We start from the raw sequence: 23563 nt of genomic DNA, 5'->3' as shown, positions 1-23563 counted from the left end.
GCTTCCTGTCAGCTAACCACTGAAACTACAAAAAACCCCAAATTATTCCTTTGTCTGGAGCTTCACAGCCATGTGAAAATAAACATATGGGGGGAAAGAATGAAAATAAAAGTAAAAAATACAGAAAGAAAGTAAAACTTACCAGGCTCTAACTTGATTATTTTTACAGCAGCCAGCTCTCCCGTGTGAAGATTTCTAGCCTGAAATTAGAGAGGCAAGAGATAGTTAATGGAGAAAGACCTTGGAGTCCTAGTAGACAGCAAGTTACCCAATGTGCCCTCATGGCCAGGAGGTCAAATGGTATCTTGGGGTACATCAGGAGGAGGGCGTCCCACATGTCTAGGAAGGTTCTCCCACGCCGAGACCAAACCTGGAATACTGTGCCCAGTTCGGGGCTCCCCAGTTAAAGAGAGACAGGGATCTGCTGGAGAGAGTCCAACACAGCTACAAGGATGGTGAAGGGACTGGAGAGATCTGGGGCTGTTTAGTCTTAAGAGAAGGTTGAGAAGGGATCTTATCAATGTCTATGAATATCTGAGGGGTGAGTGTCAAGATGAAGGTGCCAGTCTCTTTCTGGTGGTGCCCAGTAACAGGGCAAGGAACAACAGGTATAAGCTGGAACAGAGGAAGTTCCACCTCAGCGTGAGGAGAAACTTCTTTACCATGAGGGTGACAGCCCTGGAGCAGGCTGCCCAGAAGAGGTGGTAGAATCTCTTTCTCTGGAGACATTCAAGACCCACACAGGTGTCACCATCACCAGAGTTAAAACTTACTATTTTTGACACACAACCTGATGACTCCAAAATTCCACTGCTTCATTCATTGCATAGCTGCTTAAGATGAGGATGCCAAGCAAACGTGCCCCTGAAGGAAGCCACTAGAGAACAAAACATTCTTCTCTTGCACATGGACAAGATGTCATCTTAATTTAACATCAGTTAAAAGAAGACCTTAAAAGATGAACCCTTCAGTTCTGTCAACACTTCCAAATCAGGAGGGGAAGAGAAACAAAAAAAATCACCAGTAATCGGCCTTTCAAAGTTCTGCAGTGTTCAGCCCAAGGATGGGTGTCAAAAGGCATGCCAAAGACACAAATATGACTCAGATGAACTCAAAGAGAACCTCAAGTGTGTAACAGAGCCCAACATCTGAGTCCAACAGATCAAATCACTGCAAGCAGAAACAGATAGTTATCTGCTAACCACAAAGGAAACCTTTACCACCTTTTTAAAGCACCTTCCACCAGAGGTGTTTTTAGACCACAGCAAGACCATTGGTATCTTTCAACATCCAGAAGTATGCGTCCAAAGCTGGACAAAGGATTAGGACCTCTCTGGTACTGCTGCACCTAACAATTATAAAACACAGATATTCCCATAAGAGATAAAGCACACATCTTGGTGAGGCCATAGAACCTCCAGCACCCACACTTCTATCCACAAGCAGCTAAGATGTGCAGATAAGATGACTGCATGGCTTCCAGAAGACCAGCTTCATTTCTGAGGTACAAAAAAAGATCATATGCCTTACAGATATTCCATTTCCTTTTTCAGCTACTGTCAGGCTAAAGCCTGAAGGAATGGATATAGTCTGCCAAAGGTCTTTGGTACACAGACTGCTTGGCAGGGACTTGAAGGTTCAGGCAGGAAGAGATCACTGCAATCATTGGTTCTTAGCGCTCACACATTATTGGCCACAGAGCTTCACCAGATTGTGTTCTGCTGCTATCCAATACCACCATTAAGTTTTGGCATTGAATCTATAGCCTGGACATGGCCTGGTTTGGGTTTCAACCACCAAACATTGTCTGCTGGAATGGAAAGCCCTCTACCAGTTGCATTAATAGATCTGAGCCTCTCAACATAAGGACAGTTTTCCGGTCCTACAGTCTAACCTTCACAGAATCACAGAATGATGGGGCTGGAAGAGATCTCTGAAGATCATCTATTCCAATCCACCTGCAAGAGCAGGTTCACCTACAGAAGGCTGCACAGGAAGGCATCCAGGCAGGTTTTGAATGACTCCAGAGATGGAGACTTCACTTCTCTTGACAGCCTGTTCTACCACCTTCAGAGTAAAACATGAGGAGGAATACCCTCTAAACACGAGGGGAAATTTCCTCTGTTCAAGTCTGTGCCCCTTACCTCCTGTTCTACCATTTGACCACATTGAGTTGATGACATCAGGGATACAAAGTCAACTTAACTCCTATTGTGCCAGCACCACAGACAAAAATGCTGAATATTCCCTGGTCTTCAACACTTTTGGATGCTCAGAGGTAGAGGAACCATATTAGATCTTAAGCATAGACAGGATGGAGCAAATCACCCAAACTGCTTCCCAAGCTGCCTGCAAACACAACTGATGGCTTTTATTCCTTCAGCTTGGCTTGCACTAGCTTTACATGGGTGCACACATCTCTCTCTGCTGTCATTCCTGGTTTTTCAACTTTTCTGCTCCACGCCTGTCAGCTGAAAGCTTGATCAATAATGAATTACTGTTATCTGGCACATCATTAAATATGTAAGAAGACGAGGGCTGAAAACTGGTTCTCCCATGATACACAGATAGGAAAACTGTCAAATAAGGATTCCTTGAATCATTTTGAGACATGTTAAAGAAATTCTCAGCTCATCTCCTGTGAGGGACCACAGTCTGTGGTTTGTAGCATCAAGTAAGCCAGGGACAGGAATGCATTACAGCAACACAGCTGGCTTTGTGAATCCAACCCGAGGTGTTACTACAAATGAAATTTGACAAAAACAGAAGCTCCCCACAATTTCCCTGATGTGAAGGAAGTAGTTAACAATCTATTAATTTATCTTCTTGCCGTACTTATTCAGTAGAGAAAAGGAAATTCAAATAAGGCTAAGAAATGATAGAATTTCAGAATGGTTTGGGTGGGAAGGGACTCTAAAGAACATCTAGTTCCAACACCCTGCCATTAACCTACCACTGACAAGTTCTTGACTTGTTACTCAGAAGGAGAATTAAAACTACAGGATTCTGGCAGAAGGATTGCAAAGCTCCAACAGAAAACCTGCCTTACACAAGAATGGAACCTGAACAAGGGTACATTTGAATGAGGGGAGCCATACAGTCCTGTTTATTTTGCTCCACTTCAGACACAGAATATATTTACTGGGAAAAAGCAAGGCAGTAGTCTTTTGGTCACCTCTTCTTCAGCTGTCCTACAGCCTGCTACAGGATGAGTGCAATCACAGAATCACCCCATCTGGAAAATACCTCATCATCAAGTCCAACTGTCAACATAAGACCACCATGGCCACTAAACCATGTCCCCAGGTGCCATGTCCACATGCTTCTTGGATGACTCCAGAGACAGTGACCTCCACCACCTCCTTGGGCAGCCTGTTCCAATGCCTGACCACTTTCACAGTGAAGAAATTTTTCCTAATATCCAACCTAAACCTCCCCTTGCACAATTTCAGGCCATTTCCTCTTGTCCTATCACCTGATACTAGGGAGAAGACACTGATCCCCACCTCATTCACAGCATCTTAGGGGTTGGAAGGGACCTCAGGAGATCATTGAGTCCACTCCAACCTCCTTTCAGGGAGTTGTAGAGAGAGAGATGAGGTCTCCCCTCAGCCTTCTCTTCTCCAGACTGAACAACCTCCGCACCCTCAGCCGTTTCCACTGAGCACACTCCCAGAGTACTTTAGCAACTAAAGAGAACATCACAGAGAGTCTGTGTTCAATACAAACACAAACCCTCCTCTGGTTTTGAATATCACATTGCAGAGTTGCAGTGAACTAGGAGATGACATGTCACTAGCTCAATGTGACAGCACAGTAATCATAACGCTTTTCTCCCCAGTGCATGTCAGCTCCAGCCAACGCAACCCAGATTCCCTCAAGAGCAGATTAAAGGTTCTTCTAAACCTGTGGCCTTGTCTCAGTGGAATGTGTCAGAAAGTGGTTAAGAGCTGAGGAAGCAAATGGTGACATACAGACAAAAACTTCTTTACTGTGAGGGTTCCAGACTCTTGAAGCAAACTGCTCAGAGAGGTTGTGGAGTCTCCTCTGGAGAGATTCCACACCTGCTTGGACATTGTGATCCTGGGCAAGGTGCTGCCCATTGGACTGAATGATCTACACAGGTTCCTTCCAAACCCCACCAGTCTGTGACTCTGGTTTTCCTGACATGCTCTCCCAGCAGCTAAGTTATGATCTACACAGTGCCTGCTACAAATAGTTGCAGAGCCTGCATTAGTCTGTCAGTCCAGAAGCAATACATGTTCTTCCAACCTAGGCACATCAGTGGTGTGTCCCAACACCACACTCATAAGTAGGAGATGCATTATTAGTTTGACTGGAGTCTGGGGGAGCTGGAAGAGTTTTATGGCATCACACATACAAAAAAATTAGGTTTTTCAACCAAGACTTAACTTTCTCCTCAGAACTGCATTAAAAAGCTGTGGGGCAGTAGAAGCCAGCACGACATTCACGTTAATCCCTGTGTACACTGCTTCCCACCACATACCAAAACAATGCATATGAGAAATCACATTTTGGGTAGGACACATTCTGTGGCTAATGACCAGAAACAACACAGAAAACTGGTTTCAGAACCAGTTATGCATTCTGCAGCTTTATTTATTTTTAAGAGTGCAAGCCAAACAATTCCACCTCAGGGGGTCTGCAGTACTAAACCACGTGAGACGGCCAAAACTGGAGAACCATTTCACTTGAACACCTAAGTTTATGTGCTCAGTCACCTTGTCCAGCAACCTTCTCCTGCAACACTGAGGAAGAAGAGGGGAAGATTCAGATGGCAACATCACTCTTAGAGCCTCCAAATTAGTATTTCCCATTTCCGTGGTCTCTTCCTCTCCTCAAAGTCACCGTCTGATCTCCAGCCTTGGCTCAAGAGCCCAGTTCACCCGAGAGCTGTTTGTCTGTGTCTTCTTCATTTAATCGAATCGTAATTGCAGCTCCTGTGGCAACGCTCTCACGCATGCCCACCTTATTCATTCCTTGCCAAACTTCACTCATCAGTGACCACAACATTGTGCTGTCTCAAGCGCTGCCTGCTTCTTCTCAGCTATTGTATATAGCCTCCAAAGGCACCCTGACCTCCTGCCTGGTGACTGAAACCCAGCCTTCTCATTTCTTTCTAGATTCTGACCTTTTACACTTTGTAACTCTTGACCTGCTCTCTACGGGTTTGAAATCCCCAGGGTGCTAAATTGTTCTTTCCACATCTCACAGTATCATCAAACAGACCCTTGAATTCACTTACCTACACCTCTGAATTCACATCTGTCACCACCCAGAGCTCTCAGCCAACTAAGGTGACCCAAAGAAATGCCTCACCTGGGCTCCTCTACATTCCTTTCTTACATGGGAATCATAAAATGGTTTGGGTTGGAAGTGGCCTTAAAAATCATCAAGAGTAGCTCGTGGCTTGGACAGATTCACTCTGAAATGGGTCAAGAACTGGCTGGAGGGCCAGGCCCAGAGAGTGGTGGTGAATGGTGCCACATCCAGCTGGCAGCCAGTCACTAGTGTCCACCAGGGATCAGTGCTGGGCCCCATCTTGTTCAATACCTTTACTGATGGTCTGGATGAGAGGACTGCGTCCATCATCAGTAAGTTTGCAGATGACACCAAGTTAGGAGCAGGTGTCAGTCTGTTGGAGGGTAGGAGGGCCCTGCAGAGTGACCTTGACAGGCTGGACAGATGGGCAGAGGCCAATGGGATGAGATTTAATAAGGCTAACTGCAAGGCTCTACAGTTTGGCCACAACAACCCCAAGCAGCGCTACAGGCTGGGGACAGAGTGGCTGGAGAGCAACCAGGCAGAAAGGGACCTGGGGGTGCTGGTAGACAGTAACATGAACATGAGCCAGCAGTGTGCCCAGGTGGCCAAGAGGGCCAATGGCATCCTGGCCTGTATCAGGAATAGTGTGGCCAGCAGGACAAGGGAGGTTATTCTTCCCATGTACTCAGCACTGGTCAGGCCACACCTTGAGTACTGTGTCCAGTTCTGGACCCCACTTCCATGTTATATCCCTACACTCAATCTGGTCACACAAAAAGATCACAGAATATCTTTGGTTGGAAAAGACCTTCAAGATCATCTAGTCCAACCTCCAACCCAGCACTATAAAACCAGTACTAAACCATTTCTCTAAGCACCAGGTCCACATGCAGGTTGAACGCCTCCAGGGATGGTGACTCCACCACTGCCTTGGTAGCCTGTTCCAGTGTTTGAATATGAGACACTTCTGCGAAGAAATTACTTATTTCTCAAGATGAGGCTCCTGATCCCTCAACTGCTGTTCCCAGCACACAAGAAGAAACCCTAAAGACCAACTTTGGAGTTCTGAGGTCTCCTGCTACGCTGCTGCCTCTACAGAGACCTGCCACGAAGGCCAGCAAGTCCTCAGGAGACCTCAGTAACTGTAACACAACAATAGGTTTTGGGGTGTGTTTCATCATCTGCCTTTCTTTTTTTTCTTTTTTTTTTGGTGTGTGTGTGAACACACAAACAAACATCCATAAAAATCTGGACCCAAGAGGCAGTGTTAAGAAATCTGACAGGAACTGACAGACTGGATTAGGTTTCTGATCTCACCAGTGCACGTAGACTGCAAGTGATGGGTTAGAGAAGAAATCTAAATGAATGGAGAGGTTTGTTCTTCTGGAAGATCAGCTCTTTACCAGCTGAGCTTAACACCCAGACTGGATGGAGTGCTGGGGATTCAGAAAAAGGCAGAAAGCTTCTCAGAAACCTAGCTTTAAAGCACCAAGAGTTAATCCTCATTGTGTGAACCTGGGATTGCTATTTTATCTTTCACAAGAGGATACCACAACCTTTTGCAGTCCCATATATTAGGAAATAATTTCTGTAAAGAAACTGAGCTCTCTGAAAGCCCTGAGGGGAAAAAATAATAATTGAAAATCAGAGTAGTTTGGGTTGGAAGGGACCTTAAAGATCATCTAGTTCCAAACTCCCTGCTATGGACACGTTCCACTAGACCAGGTTGCTCCAGGCCCTGTTCAACCTGGCCTTGAGCACTTCCAGGCTTGGAGCCTCCACAGCTTCTCTGGGAAACCTGTTCTAGTGCCTCCCCATGGGGAAGAATTTCTTCCTAATGCTTAATCTCAATCCATCTTCTTCCAGTTTGAAGCCACTGCTCCTTGTCCTGTCACTCCATGCCTTTGTAAAATGTCCATCTCCAGCTGTCCTGTAGCCCCTTTCAAATACTAGAAGGTTGCTCTAAGGTCTCCCCAGAGCCTTCTCTTCTCCAGTCTGAACAACCACAATTCTCTCAGCTTGTCCTCACAGCAGCAGTGCTTCAGCAATCTGATCACTTTCATGGCCTTCTCTGCCCCCACTCTAGCAGGTCCATGCCTTTCCTGTGCTGAGGACTTCAGAGCTGGCCCCAGCATTGCAGAATCCCCTCCCTCCATCTGCTGCCCATGCTGCTGGTTATCAGCCCAGGACACAGTTGGCTTCCAAGCTGTAAGCACACATTGACAACTTCTGTTGAGCTTCTTGCCAACCAGCATCCCCAAGTACCCCCAAGTTGTTCTCCTCAGGAATGTTCTCAATCCATGCCCTGCCCAGCTTGGATTTCTACTATTTAAGCTGTATCAGCCTAAAGTTGCAGTTCAAGGTTAACCCAAGCTGAGGTTTGTTCTAATGGCTCACTGCTGAGGAAGACCTCCTAAAATGCTCACCTGATCATCACTCTTCCCAGAGGAAGAGAGAAAAAGGCTAGCATGTGCTCAAAGCAGACCAGATCTTGGTACTGGGACAGTGTAAGAACTGAATACACAGCCCATAGAGTGGATGCAGAGCTACTCTGCCTGGTCTCCAGCCACAAAGAGTAGATCCCAGTATTCCTTTCCAGTTTTAGACTGAGTCCTGGAACTAGGTCCAGTCCCAGTAGCAGGCAGCACACCCTACAAGCATGCTCTAAAGACTCTCAGAAATGGTACAGGACTCGTGTTTTTTCTTACATTCCCCTGTATCTTACCTCCTAGTTGGCTGCATGTAGCAAACCCAGATAGGTGCAATTGCTGTATGTAATGGGTTGGGGCAGGCCCCCTCCCCATCACGCGCAGGAATAACGACTCAGACAAACGGATTGCAAAAGTGATGGAAAGTTTAAATAGAACAGTGAGTGCATGCAGAGAACTAGAGATACAGTGACGAGAGAAAAGAACCCAAAACAGACCCAAAGAAACCCATCCCTACCTGGGGGTACACCCGAGACCCCCAGGGCTCCCTCTTCCCCCTCCCACTGCTAGGCTAGTCTCAGCTGGCCAGATCTGAGACTGCCCATCCCCCCGTGGCCTTGGGCCTAGCCAGGCCCAAGGCCAGGAGATCTCTCCCCCATGTTACCAACTGACGGAGGAGGAAGAAAAGAGGAGGTGCCAGACCCCGCCGCGAAACTTATAGTGGTGCAAGGGATCATGGTAGGAAATAACCTAATTTCCTGTGTCCACCCACTGGGCTGGACTTCTGGACACAGGAAGCAGCCCTGTAGCAGAGGGCACCCAGCCCAAACTACGACAGGATCCACCCCTTTATTTCAAACCATGATGCCTGCACCCAAACACATCATCAAATCAGAAAAACTGATGACATGTCCGGCGAAGTCCGTGTCTTCATCTGGGCGTCCACTCCAACGGTCTCTCAGTCATGCTCTAGTGTCTGTCCATTCCAGTTCTTCTTCCTTCATCCAGTGGAACCTCCCGGCGATGCAGAGCACATTCTCCTGCGGTGCAAGTTCTCCATGGATCTGTTGGGCATCCTGGTCACCTGGAACAGCCTCACGACTTCTCAGCCAAGCCTCTACTTTTCACCCATGGTCACTCGGCGGCATATTCTCCACCCCTGGGGCAGGCCAGTCGAAACCATCCAACCCACGACTGCCTTTTTCAATCCATCCAGGGTGCCGCAACCAACCGCTTCCAACTGCGGTCCAAAACCACACGGATGCTTGTCCGAGGTACTCTGCCCCCCCACTAGGCGTACCAGTACCAAAGCAAGACAGCATCCGGCTGCACACCCCCACCTTGGAAAGGGAGGGGCTGCACCACAGCTCACTGAGAAGAAGGGAGGTGGAGCCAGGTGCTCAGCGCCAGTTTCGGAACTCGTCCGAAGAAGTCGGGGAAGAGACTAGGGCCGGGCCCGCCGCAGCCCGAGCGTACGGCCGGGTCCGCCGGCGCCGCTCGCCCGCAGCAGGGCTCCGCCCACCTCTGCCGCCGCGGCGCAGAATCAAAATCACCTCCACCCCTCGGACACTCAAACGGCTTCTCCAGCGAAAGCCATACGCGCGTTCTCAGAGCCCTTGAAAACGGCTTTCCAGCTGGAGTCCCCGTCGGCCCCCCGGGGCTTCGGGAGCTGGCTCGCCCGCTCGCAGCGGCTGGCTCTATCCCCGCAGCGAGAACGGACCTGACTCTGATCTGCTCGCCGCTGCCCCTCCCCCACTTCACTGCCCGCCGCGGAGGAGGGGCAGGTTCCGCGTTCTCAAGCGGTACCCCGATGCCGATGGTCGAGCACCACCCCTGCCTGAAATAGCAGGAGGTCCGTGCCACCGGCAGCGCACCAGTCATCCCCCCACAATCCACACGAACTTACACGGCCGCCCCGGCAACATCACTTGAGCCCCCAACTGCCAAACCCAAACCGACGCCCAGAACTGAATTTAAACTCTCCATCCTTTGCAATCGATCTGCAGAGTGGGCACAACAGCCAGCCCCACGTTGGTGCGCCAAAATGTAATGGGTTGGGGCAGGCCCCCTCCCCATCACGCGCAGGAATAACGACTCAGACAAACGGATTGCAAAAGTGATGGAAAGTTTAAATAGAACAGTGAGTGCATGCAGAGAACTAGAGATACAGTGACGAGAGAAAAGAACCCAAAACAGACCCAAAGAAACCCATCCCTACCTGGGGGTACACCCGAGACCCCCAGGGCTCCCTCTTCCCCCTCCCACTGCTAGGCTAGTCTCAGCTGGCCAGATCTGAGACTGCCCATCCCCCCGTGGCCTTGGGCCTAGCCAGGCCCAAGGCCAGGAGATCTCTCCCCCATGTTACCAACTGACGGAGGAGGAAGAAAAGAGGAGGTGCCAGACCCCGCCGCGAAACTTATAGTGGTGCAAGGGATCATGGTAGGAAATAACCTAATTTCCTGTGTCCACCCACTGGGCTGGACTTCTGGACACAGGAAGCAGCCCTGTAGCAGAGGGCACCCAGCCCAAACTACGACACTGTAGTTCTGTGGAGGTTCTCCCCCACCCTTTTTATACAGAACAAATCAAAGACAAAATTCTCCACAGCCCCATCACAAGCAAACCTAAACAGTGGACTGGGCTGAATCAAGGCCCTGCTGCTCAGTGCTGGGAGCATCTCCCTAACAGATGCTGAACACATTTTTCTCCTCCTTGCTGGAAGGTCTGTTGGACAGATTAAAAATGCAGAAGAAGGAACAAAAAGAGTGGGATGACTCTGTCAAATATTAATGCAAATCTTACTTGAATGGGCTGGGATTTGTGCCAGCCAGAACCAACTGTCCCTCCCATTTGGAATCCTCGCAACGCTCCGTTCATCACCCGAGGTGTGCCAGGGCAGCTCATACGTGATGCAGATCTCTTTGCTGCTGGAAGAAATTACTTAACAACCATCTCTCCTTTTCAGGGCTGTTTCTCTTCTATAAGGCAGAAAGACCCAAATGCAATCAAGGGTGGATTTAGACTGGATATTAGAAAGAAACTCTTTACACTGAGGGTGATGAGACACTGAAAGTGGTTTCCCAGGAAGGTCATGGATGCACCCCCTCAGAGGTGTTCAAGGCCAGGTTGGATGAGGCCTTGAGCAACCTGGTCTAGTGGAACCCCATGGCAGAGGAGCTGGAACTAGATGACCTTTAAGATCCTTTCCAACCCAAACCATTCCATGAATCTCTGAATTGTTCATCCTGCAATCTTCCAGCTGGGTTTCAATGAAGTAGAGCAGTACCAGGCTCTTTTATAGCAAATGGCACAGAGGCTTCCGGAAAGCATTTCAATAGAATTACAGAGTGCACTGGGTTGGAAGGGTCCTCTAAAGATCTAGTCCAATCCTCCTGCAGTAAACAGGGACATGCCCAACTAGATCAGGTTGCTCAGAGCCCCATCAAGCCTGACGTTGGATATCTCCAGGGATGGGGCCTATACCATCACCCTGGGCAAACTGTTCCAGTGTTCTACCACCCACATAGTAAAGAACTTCTTCCTAATATCCAAAGGAAATCTACCTTGATCTAGTTTAAAACCATTGCCCCTTGACCTAGTGCTACAAACCTTTGTAAAAAGTCCCTTCCCAGCTTTCTTGTAGCCCCCCTTCAGGTACTGAAAGGCCACTATAAGGTCTCCCCCAGAACCTTCTTTTCTCCAAGCTTAACAACCCCAATTTCCCTACCAGAGACTTTCCAGGTTCAATACACTAAAAAGAACCATCTCATAAACCCAGCACTTTTCAGGATAAATCAAAAAGAAAGATTCACATCCTGGATCTGCTTTTAGTATCTGTTTCTAAATTTCTTTTGACAGCTAGTTTATACTGCAGTGGCACTACTAAAAGAGCCATCACTTTGGATATCAAAGCTGAATATTGTGCAAAGACAAATACTGATGTTGTGGGTGCTCTCCAGAGGGGTACCGGCCACTCCTTGTCCTTCAGATGAGGAGGACGCATCAGTACAAAGCAGGAGACAAACTTCACAGCTCTTGTTAACTATTCCCATATTTACAGCACTTACAGTTTTCCTTATTGAATAGGCATAAACCAGAATCCCATACTAGTGGGGGCTGGAAGGGATGTCTGGACATCATCCAGTCCAATCCCCCAGTAAGGGAGGGGCACCCACAGCAGCTTGCCCAGGATCACAACGTCCAGGTGGCTTTGGAATCTCTCCAGCGAAAGAGACTCCACAACCTCTCTGGGCAGCCTACTCCAGGGCTCCAGCACCCTCACATCACAGATTTTTTTCCTCCTGTTCAGACAGAACCTCCTGGGCTTCAGTTTGTGTCCATTGCCCCTTGTCCTGTCACTGGGCACCACTGAAAAGAGCCTGTCCCCATCCTCTCCTCCCCCTCCCCCAGCCCTTTAGAACAGATGAAAGCAGCAGGGTTTAAATAAATTCCACTTTAAACCCTGAAAGTCAAAGCAGCAAGATCTGTGTCTGGCACTCCTAAGCCCAGCTATAATGCAAATAAGGCTTAAATGTATTTGCTTTTACTGGCATTTGGTGGAATTCAGATAGTGTATCTCTTGTGGTGAAAAGTGGGAGGAGGGCAACCTACCTTTCACTCAGTGACTTCAGACGCTTTCTTATTCAAGGCCAATTAACTCAAGTAATAAGGAGATTAAAAGCTCATTTAATGATGTTAGGCCGATTCCTTTTATTCCAGCACAGAAAACCAGAGTAGGGATTTGTAAAAGTAAAGTGGCTTTACAGATCTCAGCAGCCACTAAAACATTTAATTCTCATTCTTAAGCAATAGCTACTGAAGGACAAGGACCTATGGTAATAAGGATAATATTAACAAAGCAAAGATCAGGGCACATCCTAACATTTATTTAGGAGTTAAAAAAAAATAACCAAAGAAGTCAGCTATATGCTTCCAAGGAGAGGTTGGGTCTCCTGTGAAATTTTCTTGGCAGATCATCCGTTGCAAAATATTTGGCATGAACCTTCCAAAACTGAAAAGCTAAAGCTAGAAACAGACCCTGACCACAAAAGTTGCTATTTAGCAACTAATGAGGCACAAAAGATACAAACAAATATCACATGAGGAAGAAAAGAAAAAAAAAAAAAATAAAAAGGGCCTGATTTTGACTGAGTTGGAGCAAACTGGCAAAAAGCAAACAGAAATGAACACTTTCAAGTCACAACTCTGTGCATTAGGTTGTTTTGAAAAGCTACAAGAAGCAGTTCACTTTGCTGAGGAATAATACACATTTTTAACAAAATATGTATCATACAAATCAAAGAAGGACCTTGAAGCTTGTAACAGACTCTCTCACCTCCCTCCCCCCAGAGCAGCAGGGCTGGAACTAGATGATCTTTAAGGTCCTTTCCAACCCAAACCATTCTACGAATAAAACAAAGCAGAAGCCAAACAGCCTTACCAGACAGGGTATAAAACAGAGGAAAGAAAGAACAAAAAAAGGAGAAAGAAAAATACCTTCAAGTATAATATTAAACTAAAAAAAAAAAAAAGAAGGATTTTAAAGATATGAAGAATAAATGCAAAACAATTCTGTATTATTCCTCTGTTGAATGCATAAACATGACACAGGAAAAAATCCACCATATTGGGGCTGGAACTGGATGATCTTTAAGCTTCCTTCCAACCCAAACTGTTCTATGATTCTGTGATATTATGGAGTAAAAATTGAAGTAAGATTAAAAGATTACAGATTTTATCAGCTGTAAGGGAATTTATTTATTCCTCAGAGATGAAAGAAGTAAGAGCTGCTGTCAATCACAATATTTGAAGCATTTACATTTCTTCTTTTCACTGATAAAAAATTACTGGTGTGCTGACCAGACACAGGAGTCTCCAAATATCCCTACCAAGTCAAGGCAGCACTGTTCACTCCACTTCATAGAATCACAGAATTGTTGTGGCTGGAAAAGACCTTTAAGATCATCAAATCCAACCATTAACTGCCAAATCTACCACTAAACCATGTGCCTCAGATTCACATCTACACAGCTTTTAAATGCCTCCAGGGATTGGGTCTTCACCACTGCCCTGGGTAGCCTCTTCCAGGGCTTGACAACCTTTTTGTAGAAGAAATTGTTCCTCATGTTCAACCTAAACATCCCCTGGTGCACTATGAGGCTGTTTCCTCTTGTCCTATTCACTTGTTACTAGGAAAAAGAGACCAAAACTCACCTGGCTCAAACATCCTTTTAGGGAGTTATAGAGACAACAAGAAGGTCTCTTCCCCTCTACTTCCATTTCTCCAGGCTAAACAACCCCAATTCCCTCACCTGCTCCTCACAAGACCTGTTCTCCAGACCCTTCACCAGCTTTGATGCCTGTCTCTGGACATGCTCCAGCAACTGAATGTCCCTCCTGGAGTGAGGGACCAGAAGCTGAACTCAATATTCAAGGTGTAGGCTCACCAGTGCTGAGTACAGAGGGACAATCATTGCCCTGGTCCTGCTGGCCATACTACTGCTGATCCAGGCCAGGATGCTGGTAGCCTTCTTGCCACCTGGGCACACACTGCCTCATCTTCATCTGGCTATCAACCAACACCCTCTGGGCTTTCCCTGTTGAGTGATTTTCAGTCATTTTGCCCTACGCCTGGAGCATTCATGGGGTTGTTGAGACTGAATTGCAGGACCTGGCACTTGACCTTGTTGAACCTCATCCCACTGGCCTTGGCCTTTTACTGATGGTGCCTTGATCTGCTCATCCAGATCACTGATAAAGATATTTAACAGAACTGGCATCTGGGCAACATCACTGGTGATGAGCTGCCAACTGAAATTAACTCCATGCACTTCATGCAAAAGGAAGACAGCAACATTTATTACTTCAGGCAAGCTATAAGAAGTTGTGATTGTTTGTAAGTGACGAGGATAGAACCAGTAAGTAACATGTCATGGTCATGCAGGAAATCCATGGCTGGGGTCCAAAGTGCTGGACCATCCTTTCCCATCACAACAAGGAATCTGGCTTTCTTTGGGGGTAGAAAATAAGTTCCTGAAGGAAAAGGAAGTGAATTGCTCTTTTTTCCTTCTTAAATTAAGTCACTTGTGTTGCATGAAAGAGTTTACAATTTTACTTTTATTGATACCAAAGAAACAGAAATTCTTTACTGCTTTGCTTTGTAACCCCGAGCTGACTCAGAATCAGAGAATATGTTGAAGCTGGAAGAGACCTTTGAGGTCATCAAGTCCACCTTATAACCTCCCTCCAGTTGCTTGCCCTCTTGCAGATTCCCAGCATCTTCCCATTGCTAACACCAAGCTGCAGGGCTGGACCACTGAGCCAGGACCCTTCTATCCAGCACATCTTTTGTTGCTCCTTGGGGCAGGCAGAAAGAAAAAGTGACACAAGATGCCCCTCCCAAATCTTTGTAGCACCCTGGGAGGAAGCAACCCATCTACCTTCAGCCAAGCTGCTGTTACTTCTGTTTTTTGCTGCTTTTCACCTTTTTTCTGTGTTGCTGTCATTAAAAAAACCCAAAACATCCCACAGCTAGAGGGCTAGAGGGGAACATGGGAAAAAAGGTCATGTGTGTCTTTTCAGAAAGGCAGAAATGGGGAGTACTTCAAAGAGAGGAAACTGCAGTTCTCAGACTGCAACTCCTATAGCGTATCACTACCTACATGCAGCTGCCTAAAACACCACAAATACTTTTGGACATACTTTCAGATTAGTCAGAAAAAAAAAAATCCAAGGGCACGCATTTTTCTGGGGGTTTTGTTTGGTTTATTGAAGCTATTTAGCCCGGAATTGCTGTGCTTCATGCTGGAACTGAGCCCAGTGTGCAAACACCTTTTCAATGTTTGGGCAAAACCCTCCAGCTTCTCATGTCACGCATGGGTTCTTCTGCAGTATGCAGCCTTCCAAGCCCAGGGTAGAAATCTACACTGATTCCTCTTCCTTACTGTAATTTATCTGAGACAATCTAGAGGGGTGCAGGCAAAAAATGCAGCTTTAAGTAGAAAAATCCAACTCCAACAAAGCTGTTCAGTAATTGCCTCCTTAAAATTTCAATTCCTCAGAGATGAACTCAACAGTTACAAAACTGAAAGGAACAAGCCATGAAGTTATCTTCATGACAAAAATAGGTCTGGGTGTTTTCTTCTTTGTTGCTGTTATTGTTAAACCAAACCGTGACCAGAAGAGAAAAAATTATTTAAAAGCAGCTGTGCAAATCAAGTAAGTTAAAAGAAAATTAGTTACAAATAGCAAAAAGAGAGATTCTTTTTGTGTCTCAAGATTAAGCTTTGGTTTATGCCTGGACTATATCAACTGTCACTTTCTTGGGGTGGAAAAAGGGGTAAGATATGAGGGTTTCCTATTACTTTCACTTGTGTACATGTAAATAAACACTCCAGTGTGCTTGCTTCTTTCTGACTACTGTGAGGGTACCATTGTTTGACTGTTTCTACCCAAATAAACCCCAACCATTTATTCAGAATCTGAAATTTCTATCTTATGATGATGATGAATGATGAGTAATATTTCTAATTTAGGCAGCAATTCAAAATCACAGTTTGGAATTCTGCTGAAATAAAGAGAAATGGCATTTCAGTGCTTGGTCTTAACGATGACAATTAGAACGTCTAAACATTCTAGGTACATGAGTGTGAACTGTGTTTTGTACTTATGTTGATGAAGTGAAGAGTGAAAATATGCTGCCATTTCATACCAGATGCTATCTTTCATGATTTTCCAGCTATCTTATCCTCTCACACATTATTTTGAGCCAGAATGGAGGAGACAAAAGAAATCAGCTTGATTCTTCACTTTATTTTCAAATGTTTTCTCAGTTTTGACTGACCCACTCATATAAATGATCTAACTTGAAAACAAGAAACATTTATTTTTCTACAGCTTAACCTGCAGTTGTCAAACACTGGTTTCACTTCAGTAATCTGGTTTCAAGCACTTGGGACAGTGAGTTCCTTCCTTTGCTGGTTCCACTTTCGTTAAAACATAGACCAAAATCATGCTGCCCATTACATCTATGATATAGAATTTAAGGTATTACAGGCTTGATGATTTAACTGGAATTGTAACTAAATAGGTTAAAATTTAAATATACATGAGAATATTTTCCATCTTGCCTAATTCCTCTTTTCTTTCTCAATGTTTCTAAACCTTTGCTTGATCCCTGCTAGACCACAAGGCTGTGTAGGCAATGCCCCTCCATCCCAGGAAGCTGCTCAGCCTGACATCCAAGTCCGTAAAAGCCTACAGTTCCCACCCCCAACATATGTAACCCTCTCCCTTCAGCAGCTGGGTGGATTTTCCATGGACCAGCCTTCCTGAGCCAGACACCACTAAGGAATGTGCTTGGGAAAGCTGAAGGAAATCATGATCACTAAGCCGAGGAACTCTGCACAGGCTGGCAGCTTCCCTGGTCCCAAAACTACTCTTCAGATCACCAGCACTCTGCTCTAAGAAGCAGCACACACATTTCCTCTTAGTATGAGCTGACAGAATCATAGAATCATTTCTGCTGGAAGACACCTTTAAAATCATCAAGTTTAACCATTAATCCACCATTGCCAAGTCACCATTAATCCATGTTCCTCAGCACCACATCTACGCAGCTTTTAAAGGTCTTCAGAGATTTTAACTCCACCACTGCCCTGGGCAGCCTGTTCCAGGGCTTCATAACCCATTCTGTGAAGACATTTTTTCCTAATATCCAACCTAAACCTCTCCTGGAGCAACTTGAGGCCATTTCCTCCCATCCTATTACTTGTTAGGATGGAGAAGGGAGTTGCAGAGAGCTAGGAAGATTTCCCCTCAGCCTCCTTTTCTCTGTGCTAAACAGACCCAGTTCCCTCAGTTGCTCATCGTCAGACCCATTCTCCAGACCCTTCATCAGCTTTGTTGCCGTTCTCTGGACCCACTCCAGCACCTGAATGTCTTTCTTGGAGTGAAGGGCCTGTAATTGGATCCAGTACTCACAGTGTGGCCTCACCAGTGCTGAGTAGAGGGGGACAATCCCTGCCCTGGTACTGCTGACAATCACCGATCCAGGCCAGGGTGCTGGCAGCCTTCTTGGCCACCTGGGCATACTGCTATTGCAATAGCTAAGGGCTAACTCAACTGCCCCATAGATTCAGTTTTTTGGCATCCTTGCTGTCCTAAGAACTGCTGTAGTTGAGGTCTGATGATCCCCATACCCCCATAGCAGAAAGGAATAAGCCACAGAGCCCTCAAGAAGTAGCACAGTGACCTGTGGGTTGTTGGGTTTTCTCCCTGACATAAGACAGCAACCAAAATGCAGATAAAAAATGAAAAAGCAGTCCTGTGAAACAAAAGAGATTCTAGCCACATCCTTAAGCAGAAACCTTAAGCTGTCACATGCAATATTGCATGCACTGTAAGGTCTCTGAAACGGAGTGGTCTTAAGCACAAACCCTATGAAAAGCAGCTGGGGGAGCTGGGGTTCTTCAGCCTGGAGAAGATGAGGCTAAGGAGAGACCTTCTGGGTCTCTGCAATTCCTTCAAAAGAGGCTGGAGCCAGTTAGGGGCCAACCTCTTCTCCCTAGCAACAAGTGATAGGACAAGAGGAAATGGCAGGAAGATGCACCAGGGGAGGTTTAGGTTGGACATTAGGAAACACTTCTTCACTGAAAGGGTCATTGGGTGCTGGAACAGGCTGCCCAGGGAAGTGGTGGAGTCACCATCCCTGGAGATGTTTAAAAGGCATTTGGATGAGGTGCTGACGGACATGGTCTAACAGTCGTGTACAGGGAGATGTTAAGTTATGGATGGACTTGATGATCTTAAGGTCTTTTCCAATCAGGAGATTCTGTGAATATTTCGCCTGCAGGAAGCTTAGGAGATGGTTACTGCCCTTCTCTGCACACAAACAGCAGAAACTGAACTCGCAGAATCAAAGGGCAACCTCACAGGGATCACATGCAAATTCCACATCAAGCTTCCCATAGCTAAATAAAACAATACACATGGATGAATTAATAAAATCAGAAACCATGAGAGTAGGAAGGTCAAAGCCATAATGTAGAGAGGAACTCTACATCCAGTGAGCCCACATCCCAGGGAAAGATAAAGCTGATAAGGAAACAGCCTGGCACCACACCTCTCTTAGGGCAAACCAAGCACAGCTGACCTGGTTGGCCAACTGGATCTCACACATGCTTCCCACACACTGCCTGAAGCTCCAAGGCTCTGAGAAACAGAGGCAACTGCTTCACCTCTTTGAGAGTTTCATCACACTGTGCTTTCATGAAGAAAAGCCACAGCCTGCCTGTCTTCCTCCACCCCTACAGAAGCTGATCAAGCCAGTGCAGTCAGTCTGTACTCAAGGCATCCCACTGCAGGGTTTAGACAAACCTTAGCACCCACAGAAGGAGAAAAAAGGGACATTTATGTTCCTGTAGCCTGAACAGGCAGTCAGCTCTCCAGAGAAGGAGACTCCACAACCTCTCTGGGCAGCCTGCACCAGGGCTGTCACCCTTACAGTAAAGAAGCTTTTTTCCATGTTGAGGTCCCTTTGTCCTCAGATTCATATTGTGATCCAAATTTAAAAACAAATGCTCTAGAGGGAAACTGTTTGGCAAAGTTTAAAGAGCACTATGGTAATCAAAAAGTTAGTCATGCCTCTTCCCAAATAACCTTGAAGCAGAGGATCATAACTCAAGCACTGTTTGAAATTTAAACAGACATACCTGACAAAATGAAACAAGCATCATCAGAAACTGCTTATCCTGACCAATTACTGACCCAGACTCCTCCTAAATATCATTTTCATTAAGGTGTGCCATGAATTATTCCAGCCCTTTGCAAGCTGCTAGTGCTACAAAACCAAGGTGAGCTCATTCAGTTCCTTGCCTCCTTGTATATCATTACCCTCCCCTGCAACAGAGATCTTCCTCCTAAGGAGCATTTAAAATGGCAATGCTTCCCTCACAAACCCAGCTTTGCATCAAAAGAAGTCTCTGCTGTTTCAGAGAATCTATCTTTACATTGAAATGAAAAAGGCCCTTCTTATAGCTAACACAACTGTGAATACCTGTGACACATCAAACACCCTCCCTTACCCCACTGTCTTAGGAAGAAAGGCTTAAAGATCTGGGGCCATTTAGTCTGGAGAACAGAGAACTGAGAGGAGATCCTCACAATGCTGATCAAAGCTAAGTGTGTGGAGGTGGGGGGCAAGCAGTAGGCGCTAGCCTTTTTCCCGTGGTGTCTTGTGATAGGACAAAGGGCAGCGGGCACAAACTGGAGCCCAAGAAGTTCTACCTCAACATGATGAAAAAAATATTTACTGTAACACTGGAACAGGCTGCCCAGAGAGGTTATGAAGTCTCCTTCTCTAGAGGCTTTCAAGACCCATATGGATGTATTTTTGAGTGACCTGCCCTAGGTAATCCTGCTTTGGCAGGAAGGATAGCCTTGATGGTATCTGCAGATCCTTTCCAACCCCTACCATTCTGTGATTCCCTGCAGACCAAGTGCAGCAAAAGTCAAATTTCAGCTGGTTTGAAACCTCTGGTAAATATGACACAAATACCTGAAGCCACTGAAGTCACTGGAGAGCAACAAACACTGCTTCTTGTCAAGTTAAAATTCCTTCAGTTTTATCAAGACAAAGCACATCTGTCAGAAAGGGCATGGCCCCACCTTTATTCTTTCTATCATGTTTACATTTCTGTCTGCACAAGAGACTCTGCCACTTATCTTCCCTTAAGAGTGATGACTGAATCTCCCAAACATCTCTGAGAAGGATGTGGTGGAGTCACCATCCCTGAAGGTGCTCAAGAAACGTGTGGACATGGCACTTTGGGACATGGTTTAATGGCCATGGTGATGCTGGGTTGATGGTTGGACTCAAGGATCTTAGAGGTCTTTTCCAACCAAAACAATTCTGTGATTCTATGAGAGTCTAATGATTGGAATTCAAGTCTTGCACATCTGCACATTAAACATCAAGTAAAGGCAAAAATAGCACAACTCAGCATGGCTTTAATAGCATTAATCAGCCAACAGCCACACACAGAGCTACAAACAGAACAAAAATCCAGCTTATTGTGGTGAAGCATCAGAAGCAATGTGAGAAGAAATGGCCATCATTAAGGTTGGAAAGAACCATTATGATGTCTTCAATGCTGCACAGGGCAGAGCCACACAAAGAAAGCTCATGAATGATTTCTTAAAAGTAAGCCAACAGAGTCACCCTGCAATGACCTCTTCATCCTCTGTAGAGAAACAGCACCTGCCCCTATGGAAGGTAGACATGGCACTTCAGGACATGGTTTAATGGCCATGGTGGTATTAAGTTGATGGTTGAACTTGATTATCTTAGAGGTCTGTTTCAACAGAAACTATTCTATAATTGTCACCAAATTCCTATTTCAAAAGGCTGCCAATCCAGTTGTTCACATTAACCTGAGAATACGTTTAATTCCCCTTTCTGGAAACATCCAGCCAAATCTTCCTCACTTTCCATCTAGCACTGGAGCAGGCTGCCCAGAGAGGTTGTGGAGACTCCTCCTACAGGGAGATTCCAAAACTGCCTGGACATTGTGATTCTGAGCAAGCTGCTGTGGCTGACCCTGCATTAGCAGAGGGGTTGGACTGGATGATCTCCAGAAGTCCCTTCCATGCTGTGATTCTCTGAAAACATGAACCTTCTATAGATTATTCATATAGAAGACACAAAACCAGACTTAGAAGAGCAATGCCAACATGCCAAAACATCAAATATGGCATTAGAGATGCCATTTCAATGGATCTTGTTCAGAGCCCCATCCAGCCTGGCCTTGAATACTTCCAAGGGATGAGGCATCCACAACCTCTCTCATCAACCTGTTTCAGTGCCTCACCACCCTCAAAGTGAAAAGTTTCCTGCTAATCTAAACCTGTCCTCTTTCAATTGCAGTAGTTCTGGCCACCAGCACTGCAGGTCATCTCAAAGCTCTGAGGGTTATCCCTGACTGTATCTTCCTTTTTACTGCCTTCAGAAGCAGAGAAGCCAGCAGAAATTCATCTAGGAACCCAAAGGATCACAGACTAGGGAAAAGTACTGGAAGATACTAAGGCTTTGGAAGAAAAGCCTTGGCACTTCTCATGCTCCCTGTCGCAACAGATTTCAGATTTTTTACTGCCTGCTTATGATGTATTGCCTGGTGTCTGCTCAAACCATATCTTGGCATTCCACAGTCTCAAAAGTGAGCAACTCTGAAAGATCTGTGATGCTAAATAACCTATGTCCCATAATTCTGCTAGTTCTTAACACAGTTGAGAAGGGTATGCTGTCCTGTGTCTGACAGCACCATTAGAGGTCACTAACTCAGAGATAAGATCACAGAATGGTTTTGGTTGGGTAAGACCTTTAAGATCATTGAGTCCAACCATTATCTAACTCTACCAAGGCAGGTGCTAAACCATATCCCTCAGGACCACATCTCTGTATCTTTTAAACACCTTGGGGGGAGAAATTTAAGCACCTCCCTGGGGAGCCTGTTCCAGAGACACAGTCAAGCTGTGGCAAGCTTTGCACTTGAACAGTCTGCCCTGGGAAGTGGTTGAATCATCATCCCTGGAAGGATTTAAAAGCTGTGTAGATGTGGTGCTCAGAGACATGGTTTAGTGGTGGACTTGGATGCAATGAGTTAATGGTAGAACTCAATGATCTTAAAGGTCTTTTCCAGCTGAAACAATTCTATGATTTCTCAACTTGGTGTCTTCCATCCACCATGGGGGAAGGTAAGCTTCATATGGCATTCTGAGGAGCTGAAAAGGTCCCTGCAGACTTTACCTACCATGCTACATAAATTAATGACTCTAAAGTTTAGGTGAAGGAATTTATAAAGCTGAAGAGGAGAATGGACACTTCTCCATACAAGACACTGGAATTTCCCTCAAACAACCTAAGAAGGATGAGCAGTTTATCCAGCTTCCATACATGAGGAACCTCCCAACAGCTTGGACCTTCATATGAGAGAGACACTTCCCGCAGGCCAACTGCAGGGGAACACACGAGCAGGCAGTTTTGGATCTTAAAATGATGCCAAGAGGCTAAATATTATCCAACAGATGAAGATAGTGATTTTGCAGAGCTGGTTAGGTGGGAACAGAGTTAAAAGCTGTTTCACTCTAACTGGAGCTGCTCTGCTATTTTGATAAACAGAAGAACCTCCCAATTTTTCACACAAGCTACCCTTGAAGGGAAAAGAGAAAGAGGTATGTGAGATGCACCACAAACAACACTGAATTGTGCTGCCTGCGCAAGCACACTCTCCAGCACTGCAAATCACAGCTTGGAGAAAAATAGGGTTGTTCAGTCTGGAGAAAAGAAGGGTCCAGGGAGACCTTTGAGCAGCCTTCCAGTATTTGAAAGGGGCTTCATTAGACCTAGATAGTGATGTTTTACAAAGGTGTGGAGCGACAGGATGAGGGGTAGTGGCTTCAAACTGGAATAAGTTCAATTTAGACGAGACATTAGGAATAAATTCTTCCCCATGAGGGTGGTGAGGCACTGGAACAGGTGGCCCAGAGAAGCCGTGGAAGCTCCATGCCTGGCAAAGCCAGGCTGGATGGGGATTTGAACAACCTGGTCTGGTAAGATGTGTCCCTGCATACGGCAGGGGTTTGGAATTACATCTTTAAGGCCCCTTCCAACCCAAACCACTGTAGGATTTTGTGATGCTGCCTCTTCTCATTCACAGCCATAACCAAGAAGCCAGGTGCCAAACATGAATAAAGGTAGCAGGCAGAGTTGTTTTCCCAGCTGCAGAGCGGATGGACAGTCACTGGTGTCAGCAGAATGTGCTGGCAAACTCCATCGTGGCCTTGCTGACAGG

The 23563-nt window shown here is 45.9% G+C and overlaps 1 protein-coding gene across 4 annotated transcripts in view; it reads right to left on the bottom strand.

The window, feature by feature from the left end:
* Positions 1-23563, bottom strand: part of MAP4K5 (mitogen-activated protein kinase kinase kinase kinase 5) — an 89280-nt gene that overhangs the window by 57339 nt on the left and 8378 nt on the right. For all 4 annotated transcript variants that reach the window (XM_068149123.1, XM_068149122.1, XM_068149124.1 and 1 more), the window contains exon 3: positions 143-200. In XM_068149123.1, coding sequence (XP_068005224.1) covers positions 143-200 — 58 coding nt within the window. The remainder of the gene's footprint in view (positions 1-142; positions 201-23563) is intronic.

This window comes from Melanerpes formicivorus, unplaced genomic scaffold, assembly GCF_026170545.1.
Source record: "Melanerpes formicivorus ecotype bairdi unplaced genomic scaffold, bMelFor1.0.p_v2 SCAF_17, whole genome shotgun sequence".
Taxonomy (NCBI): domain Eukaryota; kingdom Metazoa; phylum Chordata; class Aves; order Piciformes; family Picidae; genus Melanerpes; species Melanerpes formicivorus.
The sequence above is the reverse complement of the archived record's forward strand: the minus strand, read 5'-3'. Positions and strand labels throughout refer to the sequence as shown.